Source organism: Mustela lutreola, chromosome 2 (assembly GCF_030435805.1).
Source record: "Mustela lutreola isolate mMusLut2 chromosome 2, mMusLut2.pri, whole genome shotgun sequence".
In the NCBI taxonomy this organism is placed as follows: domain Eukaryota; kingdom Metazoa; phylum Chordata; class Mammalia; order Carnivora; family Mustelidae; genus Mustela; species Mustela lutreola.
The window spans coordinates 5,693,072-5,713,456 of record NC_081291.1 but is presented as its reverse complement, the minus strand read 5'-3'; the positions used below and the strand labels follow the sequence as shown (position 1 = coordinate 5,713,456).

General features: G+C 58.4%; 1 protein-coding gene across 6 annotated transcripts; it reads right to left on the bottom strand.

The window, feature by feature from the left end:
• Positions 1–2,986: 2,986 nt before the first annotated feature.
• FCER2 (Fc epsilon receptor II) lies at positions 2,987–13,239 on the bottom strand. Of its 6 annotated transcripts, none has more exons than XM_059159799.1 (12): positions 13,100–13,201; positions 12,423–12,584; positions 11,236–11,351; positions 10,096–10,221; positions 9,813–9,866; positions 9,212–9,274; positions 8,942–9,004; positions 8,754–8,816; positions 8,570–8,659; positions 5,692–6,092; positions 5,468–5,574; positions 2,987–5,239 (listed from the first exon to the last, which is right to left on the bottom strand). In XM_059159799.1, exons 3-12 carry the CDS (start codon positions 11,255–11,257, stop codon positions 5,101–5,103), a joined length of 1,128 nt encoding a protein of 375 aa, XP_059015782.1. In that variant the 5' UTR covers positions 11,258–11,351; positions 12,423–12,584; positions 13,100–13,201; the 3' UTR covers positions 2,987–5,100. The 6 variants fall into 6 exon arrangements, with proteins under 6 accessions (XP_059015782.1, XP_059015784.1, XP_059015783.1 ...); XM_059159801.1 differs by having other exon boundaries at positions 12,423–12,564; positions 13,100–13,200; XM_059159800.1 differs by lacking the exon at positions 12,423–12,584 and having other exon boundaries at positions 13,100–13,239.
• Between the last annotated feature and the right edge of the window lie 7,146 nt (positions 13,240–20,385).

The following is a 20,385-nucleotide window of genomic DNA, read 5'->3' as shown; positions in this document are numbered from 1 at the left end:
TGTGTCTCGTGTCTTGTGTGGGGGCCTCACACATCCACCCGGCACCTTGACGCCGGTGCCTGCCTCCGGCTGGGGACGGAGGCCAAGACCCGCACATTTAGAATACAGTGGAGGGGTGGAGGTGGGCCAGGTCCCACCCAGCCGGGCCTGGGGGAGGCCCGGGGTTAGCGTAGCCGTGAGTCTGCAGGAGTCCCGCCGTGGCTGGAGATGGGAGAATGCTGCTACTCTCTGCCCAGCTACTCTGTGGTGTAGACGGCATTAGGTCAAGGACGGGGTACGGCTGTGTGCCTAGGAAGCACGCAGAGGGAGTAGGCAGAGAGGTGGCTGGCGCCAGCTTTACACTCTTGCTCAAAGTGTGGTCCGGGGCAGGCAGCAGCGGGATCTCCTGGGGGCCGGTCAGCACGCAGACCCTCAGCCGGCCACTGCGAGTCTCTGTCTTAGCAAGTTCCCCGGGGGTATCTGTGTACCTTATTTTGAGAAGCAGTGCCCTAGCGCACAGAGTGTGGTGCATTGGGGGTGCCCGGACCCCACCCCTGGAGTTTCAAGATTCTACACTGCTGGGCCGGTTGAGGGTTTGCATTTCTTTTTCTTTCTTAAAAGATTTTATTTATTTATTTGTCAGAGAGAGAGAGAGCGCACACACACAAGCAGGCAGAGGCCAAGAGAGAAGCAGGCTCCCTGCGGAGCAAGGAGCCCAATGGGGGACTTGATCCCAGGACCCTGGGATCATGGCCTGAGCCAAAGGCAGCGGCTTAACCAACTGAGCCACCCAAGCGTCCTAGGATTTGCATTTTTAACAAGTCCCCAAGAACTGCTGATGGTCCAGGGGCCACACTTGGAGGACTCTAGAGACCTGGGGAAGTGGGTGGGCTCACTTCGGAATCCTCTCGGTGCCTACAATAGTTTGAAGTTAATATTGATGATCTATGAACACATTCATGTTCCTGTTCATTTTTTTTTTTTTTTAAAGATTTTTACTTATTTGAGAGAGGGAGGAGCAGACTCCCCACTGAGCAGAAAGCCCGATGTAGGGCTCGGTCTCAGGACCCAGAGATCATGACCTGAGCTGTCACTTAACCAACCAAGTCACCCAGGTGCCCTTATTTTATTTTTATTTTAAAGATTTTGTTTATTTGACAGAGAGTGGGAGAGTGCGTAAGCAGAGGGCGTGGGGGTGGTAGACGGAGAGGGAGAGGCAGGCTTCTCGCTGAGCAGGGAGCCTGATGTGGGACTCGATACTGGGGTCTTGGGATAATGACCTGAGCAGAAAACCCAGGCTTAAATGACTGAGCCACCCAGGTGTCCCTTTATTTTATTTTTAAAGATTTTATTTTTAAGTAATCACCCAACAGGAGGCTCAAACTGCACAACTCTGGTCAAGATCAAGAGTCGGCATGCTCTACCGACCCAGCCAGCCAGGTGTTCTCGTGTGTTTCTTTTTCAAGCTTTTTTAAAAAAAGATTTTATGTGGGGCGCCTGGGTGGCTCAGTGGGTTAAAGCCTCTGCCTTCAGCTCAGGTCATGATCCCAGGGTCCTGGGATGGAGCCCCGCAGGGGACTCTGCTCAGCGGGGGACCTGCTTCCTCTCTCTCTGCCTACTTGTCGTCTCTGTCTATCTAATAAATAAATAAATAAAATCTTAAAAAAAAAAAAAAGATTTTATTCATTTGTCACAGAAAGGGAGAGAACACAAGCAGGTAGAGTGGCTGGCAGAGGCAGAGGGAGCTGCAGACTCCCAACCGAGCAGGGAGCATGATGCGGGGCTTGATCCCAGGACCCTCTTGTGTGTTCTTGTTTAAAATGTAAAATCTGACACTTAAGGCAGCCGCTCCTTTCCTTTTGCCGGGGGTGGGGGGGTGGGTGTCTTCAAATTTCCCTTCCTTCCTTCCCCTCCTCCCAGACTTGAACAGGTCTGTCGTGAAAGAGAACTTTGGGTGCCCTCGGCTGGGTCCCCTCAGTTGACCGAGGGTTTAGGGGTGGGGTGGATGCAGCTCTCAGTTGCTTTTGGGGGTGCACTGTGGAGGTTGGCATGAGGTGGGGAGAGCCCGGGTGCTGAGTCTGACCAGGGGGCAGGTCCAGTTCCTCCAGCGAGGGGTGGGGTGGGCCCCAGCCCCCAGCAAAGGACAGGGGTGTCCCAGCCTAGATGGAACTATGAGCACCTACCATGTGTAGCCCCGGGGTGGGTCATGGGCAGGAAATAGCTTTTGGCTGGGGGAGGGGAGGGGCCCCCGAGGGAGCTGGGGGAGGGGGCGATCAGGGGGGCAGTCTGAATTTTGGGAGGGGGCAGTTTCCAGGAGGCCAACCGGGATCCGAGATGGGGAATCCAGGAGGGCGGTCTAAGCCTCCGTGCTGGGAGGGAAGTCGCTGGGAAACCGTAGGACTGGAGGAGTGAGCTGGGGCGCGCTGGGAAGCCGGGGGGGGGGGGGGGGGGGGGGCTGCAGAGTCCTTGGGTTTAGTAGCCTGAGGTGTCCCCAGAGCCCCTGGAGAGTGGCTTCTAGGGCCTGCTGGGTGAGGGACAGATGGCAGAAACAAAGGACAGGAGGCAGGAACCGGCCGGCGGGGCTCCACCCAGACACCCAACAGTGAAGGCTGCCAGAGAAAGAGAGAGGGCGGGAGAAGAGAGGGGCTGTTCCCTGGGGAGGGAAGCTGGAGAGCTGGCGGGCTGGGAGGGGGCCCAGGGTCTTTCTCCCTGCTGAAGGTGAGTAGGGCCTTGCGGGCAAGGGAGGCGTGGAATGATCTGTAGGAGTGGGGGTGGGGCACCCATAAGAACAGGTCTGGCAAGGGTCCCAGTACAGCAGCTCCGACAGGATGCTCGAGGCTGCAAATACAGTGTCTACTGAAGCGGAGACGGTGGGTAGGGAGGGGTGAGGAGGAGGAATGCAGCGGCTGCCCTTGGTGAACCAGGCAGGCGTGGTACCTCCCCTCATTTACTAGACCAGGATGTAGGTACTGAGAGAAGAGATCATTTGCCCATGGACCCACATTCATCTTTTTGACAGATATTTATTGAACACTTACTATGGGCCAGGTGCGGGGGTCACAAAGCAAAAGCTCCTGCTCTCCTGAAGGTCACAGTCAAGCCTGGGGTGGGAGGCCGGTGGGGTTTGGGGGGGGAGCAGTAAGAACACACCTCTCAGTGAATGACACATTTTCTTGGAAGGGGAAGAGTGTCGTGAGAAAGTAGGGTGAGATACAAGCGATCCGGAGTCTGGGGTGTCATTTTAAATGGGAGGGAAGGGGAATGCAAGATAGCCCCCACTGAGGAGTAAGTGGGGCAGGAGACATGTGCAAAGGCCCTGAGGCAGGAGCGAGCCTCCATGTGTAAGTGCCAGTGAGGAGGCTGGTGCAGGTGCTGGGGTTGGGGAAGGCGAGAGCGGAGGAGAAGCTGGGGAGACCAGGCAAGCTGCAGGGATTCTGCAATTGCAAAGCACCCTGTAAGACTTTGATTTTTCTTTTCTTTTCTTTTCTTTTTTCCCCCCTCAGATCCAGAAGGAAACTTCTGGAAGGTGTGAGGCAGTGAAGAAGGAGATTGAGGCAAGCTAGGATGGGGGGCCACACCAAAGCAGTTGCTGGAGGTGGTGGGAAGTGGGCAGATTCTGCATATGGCATTCCCTGAGGATTCGGAGGGAGCAGTGAGGGTGACAGGTGCCGAGTGTGACCCCGTCGTTGGCCTGAGTGGCAGAGGGGCCGGGAGTCCCCTTTGGAGAGCTCAGGTAGGCAGTTATACACTGGCCTGGAGTTCCAAGGGGGCGTCTGGAGGAGGCAGAAATCGGGTGAGCAGTGGGTAGATGACAGGTAACCTAGGCCTAGCTCTACCCCTGCCCCTTCGTGGCCCCAGGACACCCCCCGGGGGCCACCCTAGTGCCTTCCCCAGCCCCTTCGGCCTGGCCCTTGACTCCCAGGTCCCAGGTGGTCCAGCGCGGGCCTCTCCTCATGGATTCTCTAGGGGGCCCGAGAAGCCCAGGAGCAGTCTGGTTCTTCTTGTTCTAGACCAGGAGTTGGGGATGGGGTGAGCGGGCGGGGAGTGTAATTCAGGGTGTCCCGGCATCCTGGCCTGCCTCCCTCCTCAGCCTCGGGTGCAGGGACTGACTTGGCCAGACCTAGGGCTGGTGACATGTACGCCTCCCAAAACCCGCGTCTGGGTGGGGCCAGCACCTTTGGATCGGGTGACCAGGCCACCCGTGGGCCTGTCCGCATCTCCCGAGTGCCTTCTGGGCACTAGGCCCATCCTGGGCCCTTCTCGTGTGTGCGCTCCTGCCCTCCTGCCTGCAGGCCGGGCTGGCGGTTAAGCTCAGGCCGTCCCCTGCCCGGCCCTACAGTGTTCTAGGGGTGTTGTCTGCTGCTTTGGACCCGGCAATCTTCATCTCCAGCCCCGTCTTGTAAATGCTTCTTGTAATGAAGTAGGAGTGGGGGTGCGGGGTGCGGGGGAGTGGGGAGGTGCAAATACCATTTCAGTTGCTCTGGACACCCCGAGGTGGCCTCGGGCCGAGGGTTCTGGGACTCGCAGCTCCCACATTGGGAGACGGGAGCCAGCGAGGCCCCTGGGAAGCAGCTGTCCTCACCCCGTTTTACTGACGTGTGCTGGGGGGGAGCCTGGCTGCCCGAGCCAGGGGTCTTCTCCCTGGGGGGCTAGGACACGGGGGCTACATCTGGGGTGGCCAGGGGTGGGCTGGGGACGTGGTCTACTCCTGACTCCAGCAGACGGTGGGGGGGCCCGGCAGGGGAAGCACACAGGGGCCCGAGGCATCCACCTCTGCTCCCCGGAAAGTTCTGAGGCGAGTACTCTGAGCGCTGGAAGACAGGGGCGTGGTGACGGCCAGCTGGGCTGAGGAGCAAGGGACAGGCCCTCCGGGGAGTTGGCAGAAGCCAGGGACAGGTCAACAGGCCTTCTTCCGTTTGGGCGGGAGAAGATGGGGCCGGGACCTTAGCCACAAATAGTTGAGGGTCCTCAGAGCCTCTCCGTGGGCCTGGCTGTTCCTGCGTCTGAGGTGGGGGAGCGACACAGGGGGTGCACCGGACAGGGGGGCCGGGGACTGTCAGGGTCTGGGTCTCGGAGCACGTCCCGGTGAACCCCAGGGGGGCGGCGGGGGTGGGCGGGCGGTCAGCACGTGGCCAGCCGGTCGCACACCCAGCCGTCCAGCCGGCTGCCGCAGAAGGCATCGTTCCACTGCCCGGAGCCCTGCATCATCACACAGTCCTCGCCCTGGCCCCCGTTGTTGGGTTCCCCCAGCCGCCAGTTGCTGCAGCGGAAGACTTAGGGTCAGAGGGTGGAGGTGGGGAAGGAACCCTAGTGCCTTCAGTCTAGACTCACCCCTCAGAGTCTGGGCCCGCCCCTCCCCATCCCTGCAGCCCAGCAATACCCTCCCCCGGCAGGCCCTCACCTCCACCTGGGCCTGCCTGCCCCCCAAGCCGGCCATTGCAGAGAGGCCCCCCTCCCTGAGGCCCCCCGTTACGTTCTCCCTTGTCACCTATAGTTCAGGGGTTCCTTGTCCATCCATATAAACTCGCCCTCTCTGTCCAGGTCCCGAAGGCCAATCCAGGTGCCCTTCCTGTTGGCGTGTCTGGCCAGGAAGTCCTGGGGAGCAGGACAGGCCTGGAAGTGCCGGGGCGTTGTGCCCGGGTCCCTCCCACCATGCAAGGGGTCGAGGTGGGGGTCCGCCGCCCCCGTCCCCGCCCACGAGCTCGGGCTCACCTGCTCCTCTTGGCTGTGGATGCTGACCAGCTGCCCCTGCAGTTTGCTGCACGCGAACCGTGCCTGGATCCACCTCTTGGGTTCCGCACCGAAGTAGTAGCACTTCCTCTGGAAGCTGACCCACTTCTCGGGGCACGTGTTGCAGGTGGAGCCTGGGGTGGAGGAGAGGCTCAGGGGGGCAGCTGTGGTGGGCACCGTGGCGGATGCTGTGGTGGGCACCGTGGCGGGCGCCGTGGTGGGCGTCGTGGCTGGCACCGTGGTGGTCGCCGTGACGGGCACCGTGGTGGGCGCCGTGGCTGGCACTGTGGTGAGTGTTGTGGCTGGCGCCATGGCCGGCACGGTGGGTATGATAGGCAGAATGGGTGGCAGCGTCTCTCCTGGAGTCACCCCTGGGGTCCGGGCTGAAAGCAGACCACCCCAGAGCCTAACAAAGTCTTGCAGGCTGCCTTCTCCGGGGCTCTGCCGCCGACGGGCAAGACCAGCTCCCCGGCAGGAGCACCTCAACAGCCTGCAGCATTGCCACAAAGACCCCCCGCCAAGACCCCCATCGGCGCAGCATGCCCACCACGGACACCAACATCAAGGGGGTCCTGGCCAGCAAACCCTCAGCCTCTGCCAGCGCCATCCCCACAAAGTGACCCACAGCCAACCGCGTATCCATCACCATCAGCATCCCCATGTGACCAGCTCTGTGGCCAGTGGCCCCTCAGCCACCAAGCATCACCGCAAACCCCTTCACAGTCAGAAGCACCTCAACTGCCAACACCATGGCAATGATCACCACCCCTGCCTGCGACACCTGCGTCACCACCATCATGACCAGAGGGGACCAGGATGGCCGGCAACCTCTCTCTGCTGCTCCAACTCCACGGCCAACCCCAGTGCCGACGTGGTGAGGCCAAGATTGCCAGCATTACTTGCCCCATGACTGTCCCCACCAACGGCTCCAATAACAGCCCTGGTCACCCTTACTACCAGCACCCCCAAAACCAGATTCTTGCCACGTTTGGGGAAATGGAGATGGATTTTTGTCTAATTGGAGGGATGGACTGGAAAGCTCATGGGAGGGGGCTCCTGAAGGGCTGGGTCCACCTGAGCTCGACCTTGGGCCACCTTGGTCTCTGTCTCCTCTTGTCCCCAACCTGAGGAAACTCTTAGACACTGTCCCCACCACCCAACCCTCCCAGGTGCGAGGTTAAGCCCACTGTTACTGGGCTGACTCACTCTTGATTTAAAATAGATTTTCTCGGGCTCCTGGGTGGTTCAGTTGGTTAGCGACTACCTTCAGCTCAGGTCATGATCCTGGAATCCTGGGATCGAGTCCTGTATCGGGCTCCCAGCTCCACAGGGAGTCTGCTTCTCCCCCTGACCCTCCCCCTTCTCATGCTCTCTCTCTCTCTCTATCCAACAAATAAATAAATAATCTTTAAAAAATAAAATAAGGGGCGCCTGGGTGGCTCAGTGGGTTAAGCCGCTGCCTTCGGCTCAGGTCATGATTTCAGGGTCCTGGGATCGAGTCCCACATCAGGCTCTCTGCTCAGCAGGGAGCCTGCTTCCTCCTCTCTCTCTCTGCCTGCCTCTCTGCCTACTTGTGATCTCTCTCTGTCGAATAAATAAATAAAATCTTTAAAAAAAAAATAAAAAATAAAATAAAATAGATTTTCTTGGAATGATGGGCAGAAAGGGCCCATAGCTTTGGTGGAAGTTTTTAAGCGGCTGGGGGTCCACAACCTCCATGAGGAACAAAGCTGGATATGTTTCCGACCAGGAACCAGTGACCCGTATGTGGCCCTTGGTGTGGGGGTTGGGGCACCTTAAAACAGGAAGAGAGTATCTCTGGGCACTTGAAGAAAATTTTGTTGGGGGGGCGCCTGGGTGGCTCAGTCAATTGGGCGTTCGACTCTTGACTTCTGCTGGGTGTCATGATCGCGGGGTCGTGAGATCGAGCCCCGCATCAGGCTCTGCTCAGCGAGGAGTCTGCTTGTCCCTCTCACTCTGTTCCTCTCCCCTGCTCATGCTCTCTCTCTTTCAAATAAAGAAAGATTTTATTTGGGGGCGGCGGGCAGAAAACTTCGAGGAAAGTGCCTGGCTGCATGTTGCATAGTCATCCAGAGACAGCCCTGGAGCTGGGCTCAGACCCCAGGCCTCCCCAGGGACCGGGGAGGAATTGGAAGATCCTTCCATCAGAGAGAACGTGCTCCAGAGCCCTCCCCAGAGGGACCACAGCTGGCTTTCTGGTTGGGATTCCCACAGCCACACAGTGTCCCAGGGGACTAAGCTCCTTCATACCAAGCACAGAGCCTTCCTCTTTTCTTTGCCACTTGGGGCAGCTGGGGCTTCCCAGAGGTGGAAAACCAAAGCTCAAGGGAGGGGCTAAGGGTGGGGAGGACATCAGGGCAGGGACACCCGGGCTCAAGGCGCACTGACTGAATGTCTGCTCTTCCTGCGGCATGTTGGGGCGCCCCGCCAATCACGACCACCAGCATCGCCCCCATCGCTGCAAAGGTGAGCCCCCCCTTTGCTCCACCCCGGGCGGGGTCAGACAGTCTTCGGGGAGGGGCTGTGGCTGAGGGTGTCGTGCTGCTAACTCTCTGCTGAGCCACAACAGGCAGAGGAGAGAGAAGCCAAGAGAACCCAGAGAAGGTCAAACAATGCTTTTACCTGGAGGAAAAAAAGCGTTCAAGCGCCGCCCCCACCCCTGCACCTGCTCCAGGTCCATGGAGGGAAGCAGCTGGACTCAGAAAGAAACTCACTCTCGTGTGTCCTCCAAGGACCCTGCCACACACGTGAGCGCACACCCGGCCACGTCACATGCACACGTCTATCACACATCACCGCACCTGTGTGGTCCCATGCACGCATCGACACACCAACTCACCGTTGGACGTGTGTAGCTCTATCCACAGCTTCAGCACCTCCTGCTGGAGTCTTTCCAACGAACGTAGGGCTGTGTGTCTCTCGTTCAAGTCTTGGGAGATGGAGTGGGGGACAGTGGTCAGAGACGAACTGGCAATGCCCCCCCTCCGTCACCCCCCCACCCCCCAGCCCCTCCCAAGGCTCACTCAAGGACTTGAGGTTGCTCAGGTCCAAACGAAGTCCGTCCAGGTTCCGGGAGAGCTCGGAGTCTGATGGGGGTGTGCTGGTGTCAGGGTTGGGAGTCCCAGAGCCCCCAGCCTCGTGATGCCTCCAGCTTTAGCGCTCCCCACACCCCCCACCCCTCCAGCCCCCCCCCCCCCCCCCAGTTTCTCACCCTGAGCTTTCATTCTCTCCTGTTCAGCTCGGATTTCCTCCATGTTCTGTGATACCCGGGCAGCTGGTGGCGGGGGAGGGGGCTCAGTGGTAAGCCAGTCCTCCGGGCCCTCCCCAGTCTCCCAGCCCCCCTGCCCCCAGCCCCCGTGTCTTCAGGGTCACCTGCTCATTTTAAAGTTCACAGGTGGTCTACATGGTGCCCGCAAGGTAATCCAGGTTTCCCCTCTCCCCAGCCCTCCTCTCCTCCTAGACCCAAGCTGCCAGCTCTCACCCTGGGATTTCTGGGCCATCTGGTCACCATTGTGTCTTTCCAAGTCCTTGGAAACCCGAGAGACTGGAGCAGCAGGAGAGATAATGTGCCCTCAGGAGCCAGGAAGCCGATTCCCGAATCGCTCCCCAGCTCCGGCCCCAAGAGCGGGGCCCCCTCACATGGTCACAAGACCTGAAGATTTTCGTTTTTCATTTTTGGGGCAATAGTGCTCAGGAAAATGCAGCCAAGAATAGAATGAACACATGTACCTTCCCCCCCACCCCCGCCCAGAATGAAACATAAAAGCAGCAGGTATTTCTCGAAAGTTCACTGGACGTGGTCTCAGTGCTTCGAAGGTCTTAGCTTGTTTCTGCCCCGAGAGCCCTGAGGTGATGCCCATTTTACAGGTGAGGGAACCGAGGTCTGGAGCACTTCTCCGGCAGGCACTTCTCCGAGCCCACTCCCCTCCAAGAGCCTCCGCGTTTTCATCCCCAGGGGAGCGGGGAATGCAGGCTGACCCTCAGTTCCCGGGGTGAGGGGTCGCTGGAGCCCAGTTCTTCTCCCACTGCCCACAGTGGTCAGTGGCACGAGACCCCCTTTCCCCGCCTTGACCCCTCCATACCGTTCCGGGCAGCGGTTACTTCTAGCTGTCTCAGATTCTGCACGGTGTCCCAGTCTGGGGAGGAGAGACGGGGAGGGGAGGAGACGGGTTTCTAGATGCCCGCAGCCACGCACACCCCACCTGTCAGCTGGGGATGGAGGCCTTGGGCATACCGTGTGGCAGGTGTGGAAAGGGCAGGAGACAGGGGTGCTGGACGGGGCGGGGAGCTCTCCGGGGTGGACAGACGATTGGACTCCAAGGGGAACACAAGAGGGAGACCGCGCGGGGCTGGGGGTGTCCTCACGCCAGAAGAGAAGCAGGGTCAGCAGCCCGGCCCACAGCAGGACGGTCGCCAGCCCCAACAGCGCCAGCTGCATTCTCTGCCCACAGCATCGCCGCCTTCTGGAAAACTTTGGGAACTCTGCTGGGTCTGGGGAGAGCGCCAGGGGGAGGAGGTTGAGCCTGGGCTTGGCCGTGCCTGTCTCCCCGTCACCCAGAGCCCCTAAGTCCAGGGAGCCTGTCCAGAGCCCACACGAAGGCAGTGGATCTCAGAGGACGCGCCAGCCTCCTCTGCGCGCCTTGCCTGCTGTCTGTCGTGCCCACCAGCGAGCACCCCACCCCCCGACTTTGTCCCTCTCTGCATCCGTGCATCCCCGACTCTGTCCCTCCAGCCGTCCAGCCCCATGTCTGCCACTCCTTCTGCCCACGCCCCAGTGGCCGGCAAGACTGACTGGGGGCCAGGTCACTTCCCAGGAAGACAGGCCTAGGACCAGGAGCCGAGACCCTTCCTCCACGGACCCCTCCTCCGATGGCCGACGCCCACCCAGAGCTCACCCGTGGTTCTCTTCCCTTTTGTGGGTTCAGTTACCCCCTCACACGCCCGTGCTAGATCTCCAGCCTCGTGCCCAGAAATCTGGGCCCCCCTTCCCCTTGGACAGCCAGCTCTCACCCTGGTCCTGGCCCAAACGCAGGGCACTGGGTTTCAGTTCTTCCTCAATACCCAAGCTCTTTCCCAGCCTTTTCCCTGGATGTCGGACCCCCCGGGGGACTCATCCCAATCGCTGAGTCGCCCAAGACCCTACCTTGTGGCCCCACTGTGGGTCCGGGCCCCCTCCCCTCACCCTGGCTGGGAGGATTCATCACGCCGAATTCCCCTTGTTCTGAGGCCCTGTTCGACTTGGCTTCCAATTCTACTGGGCTCCCAGCACCCCAGCTGGAGCGGGTTTTTTTGTTGGAGGCCGTTGAGTCAGAGAAGGGAGGGGCCTGTGGCTTCCCTCTCCTGCCTGGCTCTGGGCCCAGAGGGCCAGTCAGGGCTCACCTCCCCCTGGCCCCTGGCTGGGCCTTCTTCCCAGAGAGAGACCCCAGAGCCCCTCTCCTCTCTTGGGTGAAAGGTAGGGGTCAGGTGCTTGGTTTTGCCAGTGTCAGCTCCAGAGAGTCCTCTCACCTGAGTATGAATGCTCCTCCATGGCAGTCTTGCTTGGATTCTCCCAGTGGCGGGCTGCTCACCACCGGACAAAGCAGTCCACTTAACAGGTAACAGCTCTGGCCGGGAGCTGGGTTCTAATGAGCAGGAAGGTTAGATGTCAGGCTCCGGACAGCATCTGGGACCTGAGCAGCTCAGTGACCATTGGCTGATTGTGCTCAGCCCATCGCCAGGAGTCAATGCTGCATTTAATTGGGAGATGCAGCTGGTATGACCGGTCATAGGCCTGACACCAGAGGTAGGCGCCCCAGAGTCTGGCACACGTTGGGTACACAGCCGGTGCTCAAAAAATGTGGCAAACGACTGAACCTCAAAACCAACTTCCTCATCCATAAAAAGCCAATGTGAAGGACACCTAGGCCCTAGGGCCTAGGTGATGTACTCCTCATGAATATGTAAATTTCTCTGAATAAGGCCTGACCATAGCCCCGAAAATAGAATCAGCTTGTTCCTATTGCTGCCTGTGCAACCTTGGCCTGGGACCCCACCTTTCTGAGCCTCAGTTTCCCCTCTATAAAATGGGAATGACGATCGCATCCAACTCAGGAGGTCGTGGAAGGATCAAACCAGGTGAGGCTTTCAGCGAGGTGCTGCACGCACATAGTGAGTCTCCGGATCCTAAACGTTTATCAGGCCTGTGCTGGGAGGTGCAGAAACTCCGCCACTGGACCTCAGCTTCCTCCTCCGCCAACGTGCTCAAGGCATCTTTAGAGTCTCTTGACTTTGGGGCGCCTGGGGGGGCGTCAGCTCTTGATTTCGACTCAGGTCATGATCTCAGGATCGTAAGATCCGGCCCCTGAGGTGGGCTCCGGGCTCAGTGGGAGTCCACTTGGGAATCTCCTCCTCGGCCCCTCCCCCTCACTCTCAAATAAATAGATACATCTTTAAAAGTCTCTTGACTTTAAAGACTGTGCCAGTGACTGTGGGTTTGGGGTCAGACAAGCCTCTTGTCTGAGGTTACTGGCTGTCTTGCTTGCTGTATGACTCTGGGGAAGTTGCTTCCCCTCTCTGAGCCTTGGGGAAGTGGAGGCGCATGGTGGCCGGGACCCGAGTAGCGGTGGCTCCAACTGGACCGTTCGCCGTCGAGGAAGAGGTGGGAGGTGTCATCATCCCACCGCCCAGCCTGCCTGAACCTACACCGGACAGACCTGGGGCTGAGTTCCGGCTCCTCTCTGAATGCGCAACTTAGTCGGCTCTTCTGTCAACCAGGGGTGACAGGGCCAACCCCACAGGGTGAAGACCGAGGCGGTGCTCGAGGTCCTGGTGCGCAGTCGCTGCTCAGTTAACCTACTGGTGGGCTGCTGGGAAATCTAAGGCACCAAGAAAGTCACTCGTCCATGTCACGCAGTGGTGAGATCCGGACTTGAACCCAGGACGTGGGACACTGGAGCCTATTTACTCAACCAGTGGCCGGGGGTGGGGTGGCGTGGAGCACATGGCCTCCTGGTCTGCTGGTAATCAGGCTTGAGGCCAGGCCCTCTCTCTAACTCCGGAGCTCCCAGCCCTGCTTCTGGCCCACCACGGCTCCCTGCGATCGGCCCCCAGCGCACCCTCCACGCTCACCGGTTCCTCGCTGTTATGCCAGGTGCTGGATTCCCCTTCCCCAGCCCAGGACCCCGCACCTCCAGCCACCCCGCCCATGCTGCCCGCTGCCCTTTCCTCAAGCAGAGCTCTTTCTGAGTATCCCTCAAGACTCAGCCCGGAGCTCGCTTCTTCCGGGGAACCTCCCTTGTCCACTCCCCAGGGCCAGCCCCGACACACACAGGATCACCTATGTGCACACACACTCACACACTCACACACTCAACGTGTCTCAGGCACTCACATGAGCTCTGAGCGTGTCGCTGTCCTGGCCCGTCGGGGCTGGCTGCAGAGGCCGGCGGGGCCGCGGGCTGTGGTGAGGAGCTTGACCTGGAGAGAGAGTTTCTTCTGAAAGCAGACCCACCCACGGCTTCTATTTTCACCGACCTAATTATGGGCTCGCCACCTGGGTAACCACAGCACACGCATGGCCTCCCGGGGGCTCCCCGCAGCCCGGTGAAGTCCGGACTATGAATAGCTCCCTCCATCACTCAGGTGAGCAAACTCAGGTTCAGGGATGCTAGCCCTCATCCCCGGAGTGCGGTCTGTCGGGACAGAACCGAAGTGACTAGAAAGATCCATGAGATCACAGAACATCTTGGTCAAATATCGATGGTTTTGTTATTGGGTTGAGTTTAGTCGTGCCCGGTGCACGTTGCCCGGTGTCCTTGGAGAGCAATTTAATGTCCACAAACACTCTGCGAGGCAGATGCTTTCATTCTTCACGCTGCCTTAGGGGTGAAGGATGTGGGGCCCAGAGAGGTTAGGTAACTTGCCCAAAGTCACACAGCTCATAAACGGCAAAGCAGGGATTTGAACCCAGGTATCCTGGGTCCCAAGTCTGCATCTCTAACCACCATTCACCTGGCCTTGTATTTAGGAGGACTTCCTGACACCTCACACCTTGCTAGTCCTCCAGAAAATGTATCCTCTGTTTTTTTTTTTTTTTTTAAAGATATTTATTTATTTATTTATTTGACAGAGAGAGAGATCACAAGTAGCAGAGAGGCAGGCAGAGAGAGAGGAAGGCAGACTCCCTGCAGAGCAGAGACCCCGATGTGGGGCTCAATCCCAGGACCCTGGGATCATGACCTGAGCCGAAGACAGAGGCTTAACCCACTGAGCCAGCCAGGCGCCCCGTATTCTCCGATTTTTAAACGTCTTCCTGGTCTGGTTTGGGGAACATCCCGTGCCAAGCCCCCATCTTTGGATGGAAAGACTCCTGCCCATGCCCCTGTGTCCCACGTCCCAGCTAGGGCTGGGCTGGGGAGGAGCCTGGCTGAAATGCCTCCCTCGTCTGTCACACCGCGTTTTCAGCACCAAAGGGCGGCCCTCCTGTGTGTCTATCGACTGAATGACTGTTGGTGGAGGCAGTTCATTCAGGGGCCCCCGAATGTCCCTCTCAACCTTGATCTGGGCTAATCGTGGGGACTCGGACCCCATTGCATGATTGACCAACTGACAGAGGAGGGTCCTTTCATTTTATTTTTTTTTTAAAGATTTTATTTATTTGTTTGACAGAGAGAGAGAGAGAGAGAGAGAGAAAGCACAAGCAGGAAGAGTGGCAGGCAGAGGGGGAGGGAGAAGCAGGCTTCTCACTGAGCAGAGAGCCTAATGCGAGTTTCCATTCCAAGACCCTGGGATCATGACCCAAGCCCAAGGCAGAGGCTTAAGCGACTGAGCCACCCAGGCGCCCCAAAATGGTTATTTTAAGTAGAGAAGAGCATTGTCAGGTGTGTACCAGAGAGGTCGGTCACTGGGGCTAGACATAAGGCAGCAGGAGGCTTGTGTGGGGGGGAGGGGAGTCCCATGTCATGGGGGCCAGGTGCCGGTGGGGACACTGGGGCGCTGTCACCTTGCCCAGGTGCTGGAGGAGGTGTCTGGGGCGGCGGCTGTGGGAACGAAGAGAAGCGGGTTGGTTTGGGAAGAGATGGGCCTTGGCTATGGGGACGGTGGGCACGGGGAGGTACTCAGAGGCTGCTGTAAAAATGGACTCGGTCTCAGCTGGAGACCCTGAGGGACAGTGGAGCTGTCCTAGTGAGGACGACACAGGAAGGAGCAGCAGAAAGTGTGGGAACAGTCCCTGTTGGGTCGCAGTGAAGACACAGGACGGGGTAAGGAGTGATGAATGAGGGAAGGGGTGGGGGCACCGTTCGGTGTTTTCGAGCGTCCGGGAGTTCTGCGGGCCCCGTGCTCAGTGCCCTGTCCACACTGCTGCCAACCATCCCCGTGTGTCCTTCCATCGGGCGATGCTGGGTCCCTGTCAAGAGTCGACTTGGACGAGAGGATGCTTTGGGGGTGAAATCTTCGCTCCCCTCCTTGGGGCAGGGGGAGCGGCCGTAACCCTGTCACGCGATGACCCCTCCCTCTTCCCTTCTGTGGTATCAGCCCACCGCTCTGTTCACTTTAAGGGAAAAACAGGAAACTGTGCGGATGTGGGCCCCGATCGGAGGGTGTCGGTTCTTCTTTCGGGTTTGGGATCCTGCAGCCTGGGGCAGTCCCCTCGCTCATCGCAGATCAGGATCCGTAGGAACGAACCAGGGGTTCGTTCGTTCCCACCCCAGCCCCATCCCTGACCCTACTCGACCCCAACTCACCCCCAAGGAGGTTCTGATCCCCAGCCCTCCCCGGCTGTGTGCTCTGTGCGGAGAAGCTGCAACCACCCCACTAAGCTTAGAGCCTCAGCACCTGGGACAGGGCCCGGTGTCCATTGCAAATGTAATGAAGGAACATTTCCTCCCGGACCCCCAACCCCGACCCTGACCCCAACCCCATCCAGGTGGCACAGCCCAGAGCTTACCCCACCCGATCAATGTCTCCTGGTGAGGCACAAGGGAGAAAGGAAGGGGGTGGATGTGTGTGTGGGGGGGAAGTACAAGGAGGAACCACAAGGAGGGCTTGCAGGAGGAGGTGTCTCTGAAATCGGGTTTCTCATTCTCAGCCCTGCTGGCATTGGGGCCGGATCGTTCCTTGTCGTGGGGGGTGGGGCTGTTCTGTACACTGCAAGGTCTTTAGCGGCCTCGCTGGCCTCTGGCCACTAGCTTCCACTCTCCGTCCCCCTTCCACCTAGTTGTGACAGCCAACAATGTCTCCAGACATCACCGGATGCCTCCTGGGGTGGGGGGGGCAGAATCACCCCCAGTCGAGCACCACTGCTTCGAAGCATGATTTATAGACAAAAGAGAAGGTGCTGGCTTCAGGCTTCCACCCGCTTCCTCTCTGTCCCCTTCTATCTGTCCGTCTGCTGTGGACGGATGACCTGCTTTCCTCTTTCAACCACTCAACAACCATGATTTGAGCACCTACTGGGTGCCAGGTTCTGAGAACAAGAGGAAGTCCCAGTTCTTGTGAGGGAGGTTTCGTTTTTCATTGTGCTAAAATATAGATCACATAACGTTTACCAATTTAATCATTTCCAGTGGCGATAAGGACCCTCACATCCTGCCACCGTTCCTGCCGTCCGTCTCTAGAACTTTCCAGCATCCCAAAACTGAGACTCTGTCCTCATGAAGCGCGGACTCCCCAGCCCTGGCTCCCACCCTCTCCTCTCTGTCTGGGTGGACGGTGCTCCTCTGGGGACCTCCTGGGAGTGAGGTCCTGTGGGATGTGTCCTTCTGGGTCTGGCTTATTTCACTTAGCCTGATGTCCTCAGGTTCATCTACGATGCAGCAGAAAAACCAAGTTTGAAATTCACAAATCCATGGGATAGTTTCAGGGCGTGGAAAGCAGGGTTAGGGTACCTGGGGAAGAGCTAGTTTAGACTGGAGGGTTCTGAACCTGGGGGGGACGTGAGGTTCTGTCTGAGCAGACCCCTCCAGGCAGCTGGATTTTCGTCTTCAATGTTTCAGTGGCCAGGGTTGCTCCCCTGGGGCTTTACAACCTCAAAGCCTTGAGCTGGTGCCCCACCCCCTTCCTGGCCAGGGGAAATCCACACGGTCCTCCCCTGGAAGCACCAGGTACTGGAGAGGACCTACCTCTCCCAACCTTGGCCACGTGGCTGCCCCAATCTGCTCTTTTGGGGCCTCAGATTCCCCCTCAGAGGAGGGCACCGGACTTTAAAGCTTGGAAGCCCCGTGGTCCTGATCGACTCCTACCTGACAGGCACAGAAGCCCTATAGCCTCTTGTAGGACCCCAGTGCTCCAGGAAAGTGGGGGGTTGGGGGCCCAAGTGACAGCGTCTGTGACTCAGAAGTGGGAGGTGAGGTGATACGGCATCATTACCTACAGAGACCTGAATACGCAGGGACCAGCTGTCTTAGGCGACTTAACCACAGACACGCGCCGAGACTCCCATACGCAAACACAACACCCTCCAACCACAGAGACAGAAGCCACACCAGACCACCCACCCACCACATCCACCAAGATACAGACCACACGACACAGCCAAACCACAAATCAACGTCCGCACGCACACAGACGCAACACATTAAGACTACAGACCCACAGGACACACACATCCATAGAGAAACAGACGTGGACAAGTACACGGAGAAACCCACGCAGGGGCACAGGCACCACACACGGAGTGTAGACACACAGGTATGGATGCCACACCCAATATGCGCAAAGTCACACAGAACACAATCACATGGACACACACACACATAAATGCACAGAACCTACACACAGGAAACTAAACACAGAGACACGCACACGGTCACCCAGACACGCACAAAGGTCCTCTGCAGGCTGCTCCCAAAGGAGAGGCTGATGGAAAAAAGTAGGTGTCCTCCATGAACAGCCCTCCGGTCTGCCTCTGCCCTTCTGCCCCGCCCAGGCGAGCCTCAGTGTCCCCTCGGGGACTTCTCTCTGCCTCTCCACGGGCCCTTGACATCAATCACCCACAATCCCTGCTGACTTCCCACATCTCATCTTGAGCCCAACCCCATCACCTGGGCTTCCTTGGCTCATGTGCCCTTTCATTGGCTCACCCCAGGGTCCTCCGCATCCCCCTTCCCACAGCCCTGAGCTCCGACATTAATGGGCCTTCCCCAGGGACAGGGAGCTCCCCGAGGACAGGGCGTGGGGAGGGGGGGGGGGAGTCCTTCCTAAGCTCCCAGTCACATACACTCCCCACTCACACCCCTCCTGGCTGCCCTTCCCGACCCCCACCCAGTCAGTAAGTTCATTAACAGGAGGGAAGGCCAGTTAGAAATGGGAAGAGACGGGTTCTGCGGGGAGCCTTGGGGTCTGCGAGCCGGCTGGCTTTGCTTCTGCGTGTTGTGGGGATGGAGGGAGAGGTTGGAGGGGGGACTCGCTGTGAGGGTACCGTAGCTGGCCTGTCCACATCCTTACTTCAGAAGGGCCTCCCGGACCCACAGCCCACACCCCCACCCAGATCCCCGCACACCCCAAGGGACCAGGGGGCTGAGCCAGCCCATCCCAGGAATCCTGAGAACATTCCGGGCCTGCCCTGGGAGATTCGGGGATTTCTCTCTGACAATGGCCACGGTTCTCTGAGGGGATTGGGTAATGTGTGGGGGACCAGGCGGGAGGAGGGCTCCCAGCCCCTCAGAGATCCAGAAATCCTGCACCCAGTCTCCGCACTCCGGAACCCATGCTCTCACCTTCCTGGAGAGCTAGAACTCCAGGCCCCCGGTCCCCAGGCCCCTTAGAGACCCGGCCCAGCCCTTTAGCGGCCCACGAATCCAGGTTCCCAGGCCCTTCCCTCAGAGACCCAAGACCCCAGCCCCGGAAAAAACGTTGGTCTAGAGCTCGTGTTTTGTTTTGTTTTTGTTTTTGTTTTTTGGGTTTTTTTGTTTGTTTGGTTTTTGTTTTTGTTTGGGTTTTTTTTTTTTTTTACTCCCCTGGGCCTTTCTGCACGCTCCTGCTTCAGATCTCCCAGCCCCGGAGCCGTGCTGCCCCCTGCTGGACACACATGGTCACTGCCCCCGCTCCCCACCTCTCGGTGGGAGAGGGAGAAGGCGGCTGAATTCCAGCTCCAGCCCCTTTCCTTGCCGGGTAACTGTATCCTCTTGGGCCTCAGTTTCCCCATCTGTAAATTCTCCCACATAGGTTCTTGTGCGCCTAGCCTTCCGCCCGATGCCGAATGGAGAGAAGCCCACGATGCATGGCAGCCCTGCACCTGGCCCCACAAGGGTTCTTCCAAGAAAACCTCAACTCCGGGCAGCCAACAAGGCCCTGTGTGGCTGGCGCCTTCCCCTTCCGCTCTGTTCCCCCTTTGCTGGGCTCTAGCCACACCCATGGGCTTCTCTGCCTGCCTTTGATGGAAGTGACCCTGGCTAAGGGGGCCCCTAGCCCCTCAGTTACCCTTTTACTCGTCTCTACAACCTGTCTTCTGTGCGTGGATGCGTCTGGTTTGTTGGACTGTGAGCTCCAGGGCCGGGAAGGGGGGGCAGTGGCATGTCCTGGAGTCCCTGTCCCTGGTCACGCCAGGAGGGCTGGGCACGTAGTAATTGCTCCCCGGGTTTCAGGGCATAGGAGCGCCCTACGACCACTGTGAGGAATTACCACACACTTGGTGGCTTTCCATAACCTCAATACCCTAAGGATCTGGAGGTCAGAAGTCCCACAGGTTCTCCCTGGGCTAAAATGAAGGCATCCACCAAGCTGCGCTCTTGGAAACCCAAAAGGGAGACTATGTCTCCTTGATTTTTTAAAATATTTTATTTATTTATTTGACAGACAGAGATCACAAGTAGGCAGAGAGGCAGGCAGAGAGAGAGAGGAGGAGGAAGGCTCCCTACTGAGCAGAGAGCCCAAAATGGGGCTGGATCCCAGGACCCTGAGATCATGACCTGAGCTGAAGGCAGAGGCTTAACCCACTGAGCCACCCAGGCACCCATGTCTCCTTGATTTTTTTCTGGCTTCTGCAGGCGTCCACATTCCTGGACTTGTAGCCCCTTCCCCAGCTTTCTTCTAGTCTCCCTCGGGCTCTGCTCAACGGGCTCATCTCCTTCTAGACTCTGCTCGTCCGGCCTCCCTCTTCTAAGGTCTCTTGTGATGATGACCTTGGCCCCCCCTGGAAAATCTAGGGCCACCTCCATCTCCAGCTTCTTGATGTAATGAATCCCATCTGCAAGCCCTTTTACGACGTCAGGCCATATAATCACAGGTTCCAGGGACTGACGGGACACCTTTTGGGAGCCATTATTCAGTTGGCCAGAAATCCACAAAATACTGGTGTTGTTACTGTCCCGCTGGATGGATGCAAAATCAAGGTGTGAAGAAGCAAAATGACGTATCCGGGCTCACCCAGTGAGGAAGGGGCAAGCACAGGCTTTGGGTTTAGACTCTGGGCTTTCTGTCAGCATTTACCAAATTAGCCCTCTTGAGCTATCTGTGACTGCATCTAAGGACAAGAGGGTGAGGGTGGGGGTATTGAGGCAGATGGGGAAGGGGCTAGCAAGAGCTTGAGGGGAATGGGTCCTGCCCTACCTTGGGGGCCCTCCCCAGACACCTCAGCCAACCTGGTAAGATGCCTTGGGATCTCAGGGGGTTTCCTGGGATCTGGGGGAAGGAGGTGGGAGCTTGGAAAGAACAAGCCATTCTGTCACAAGGCCATTT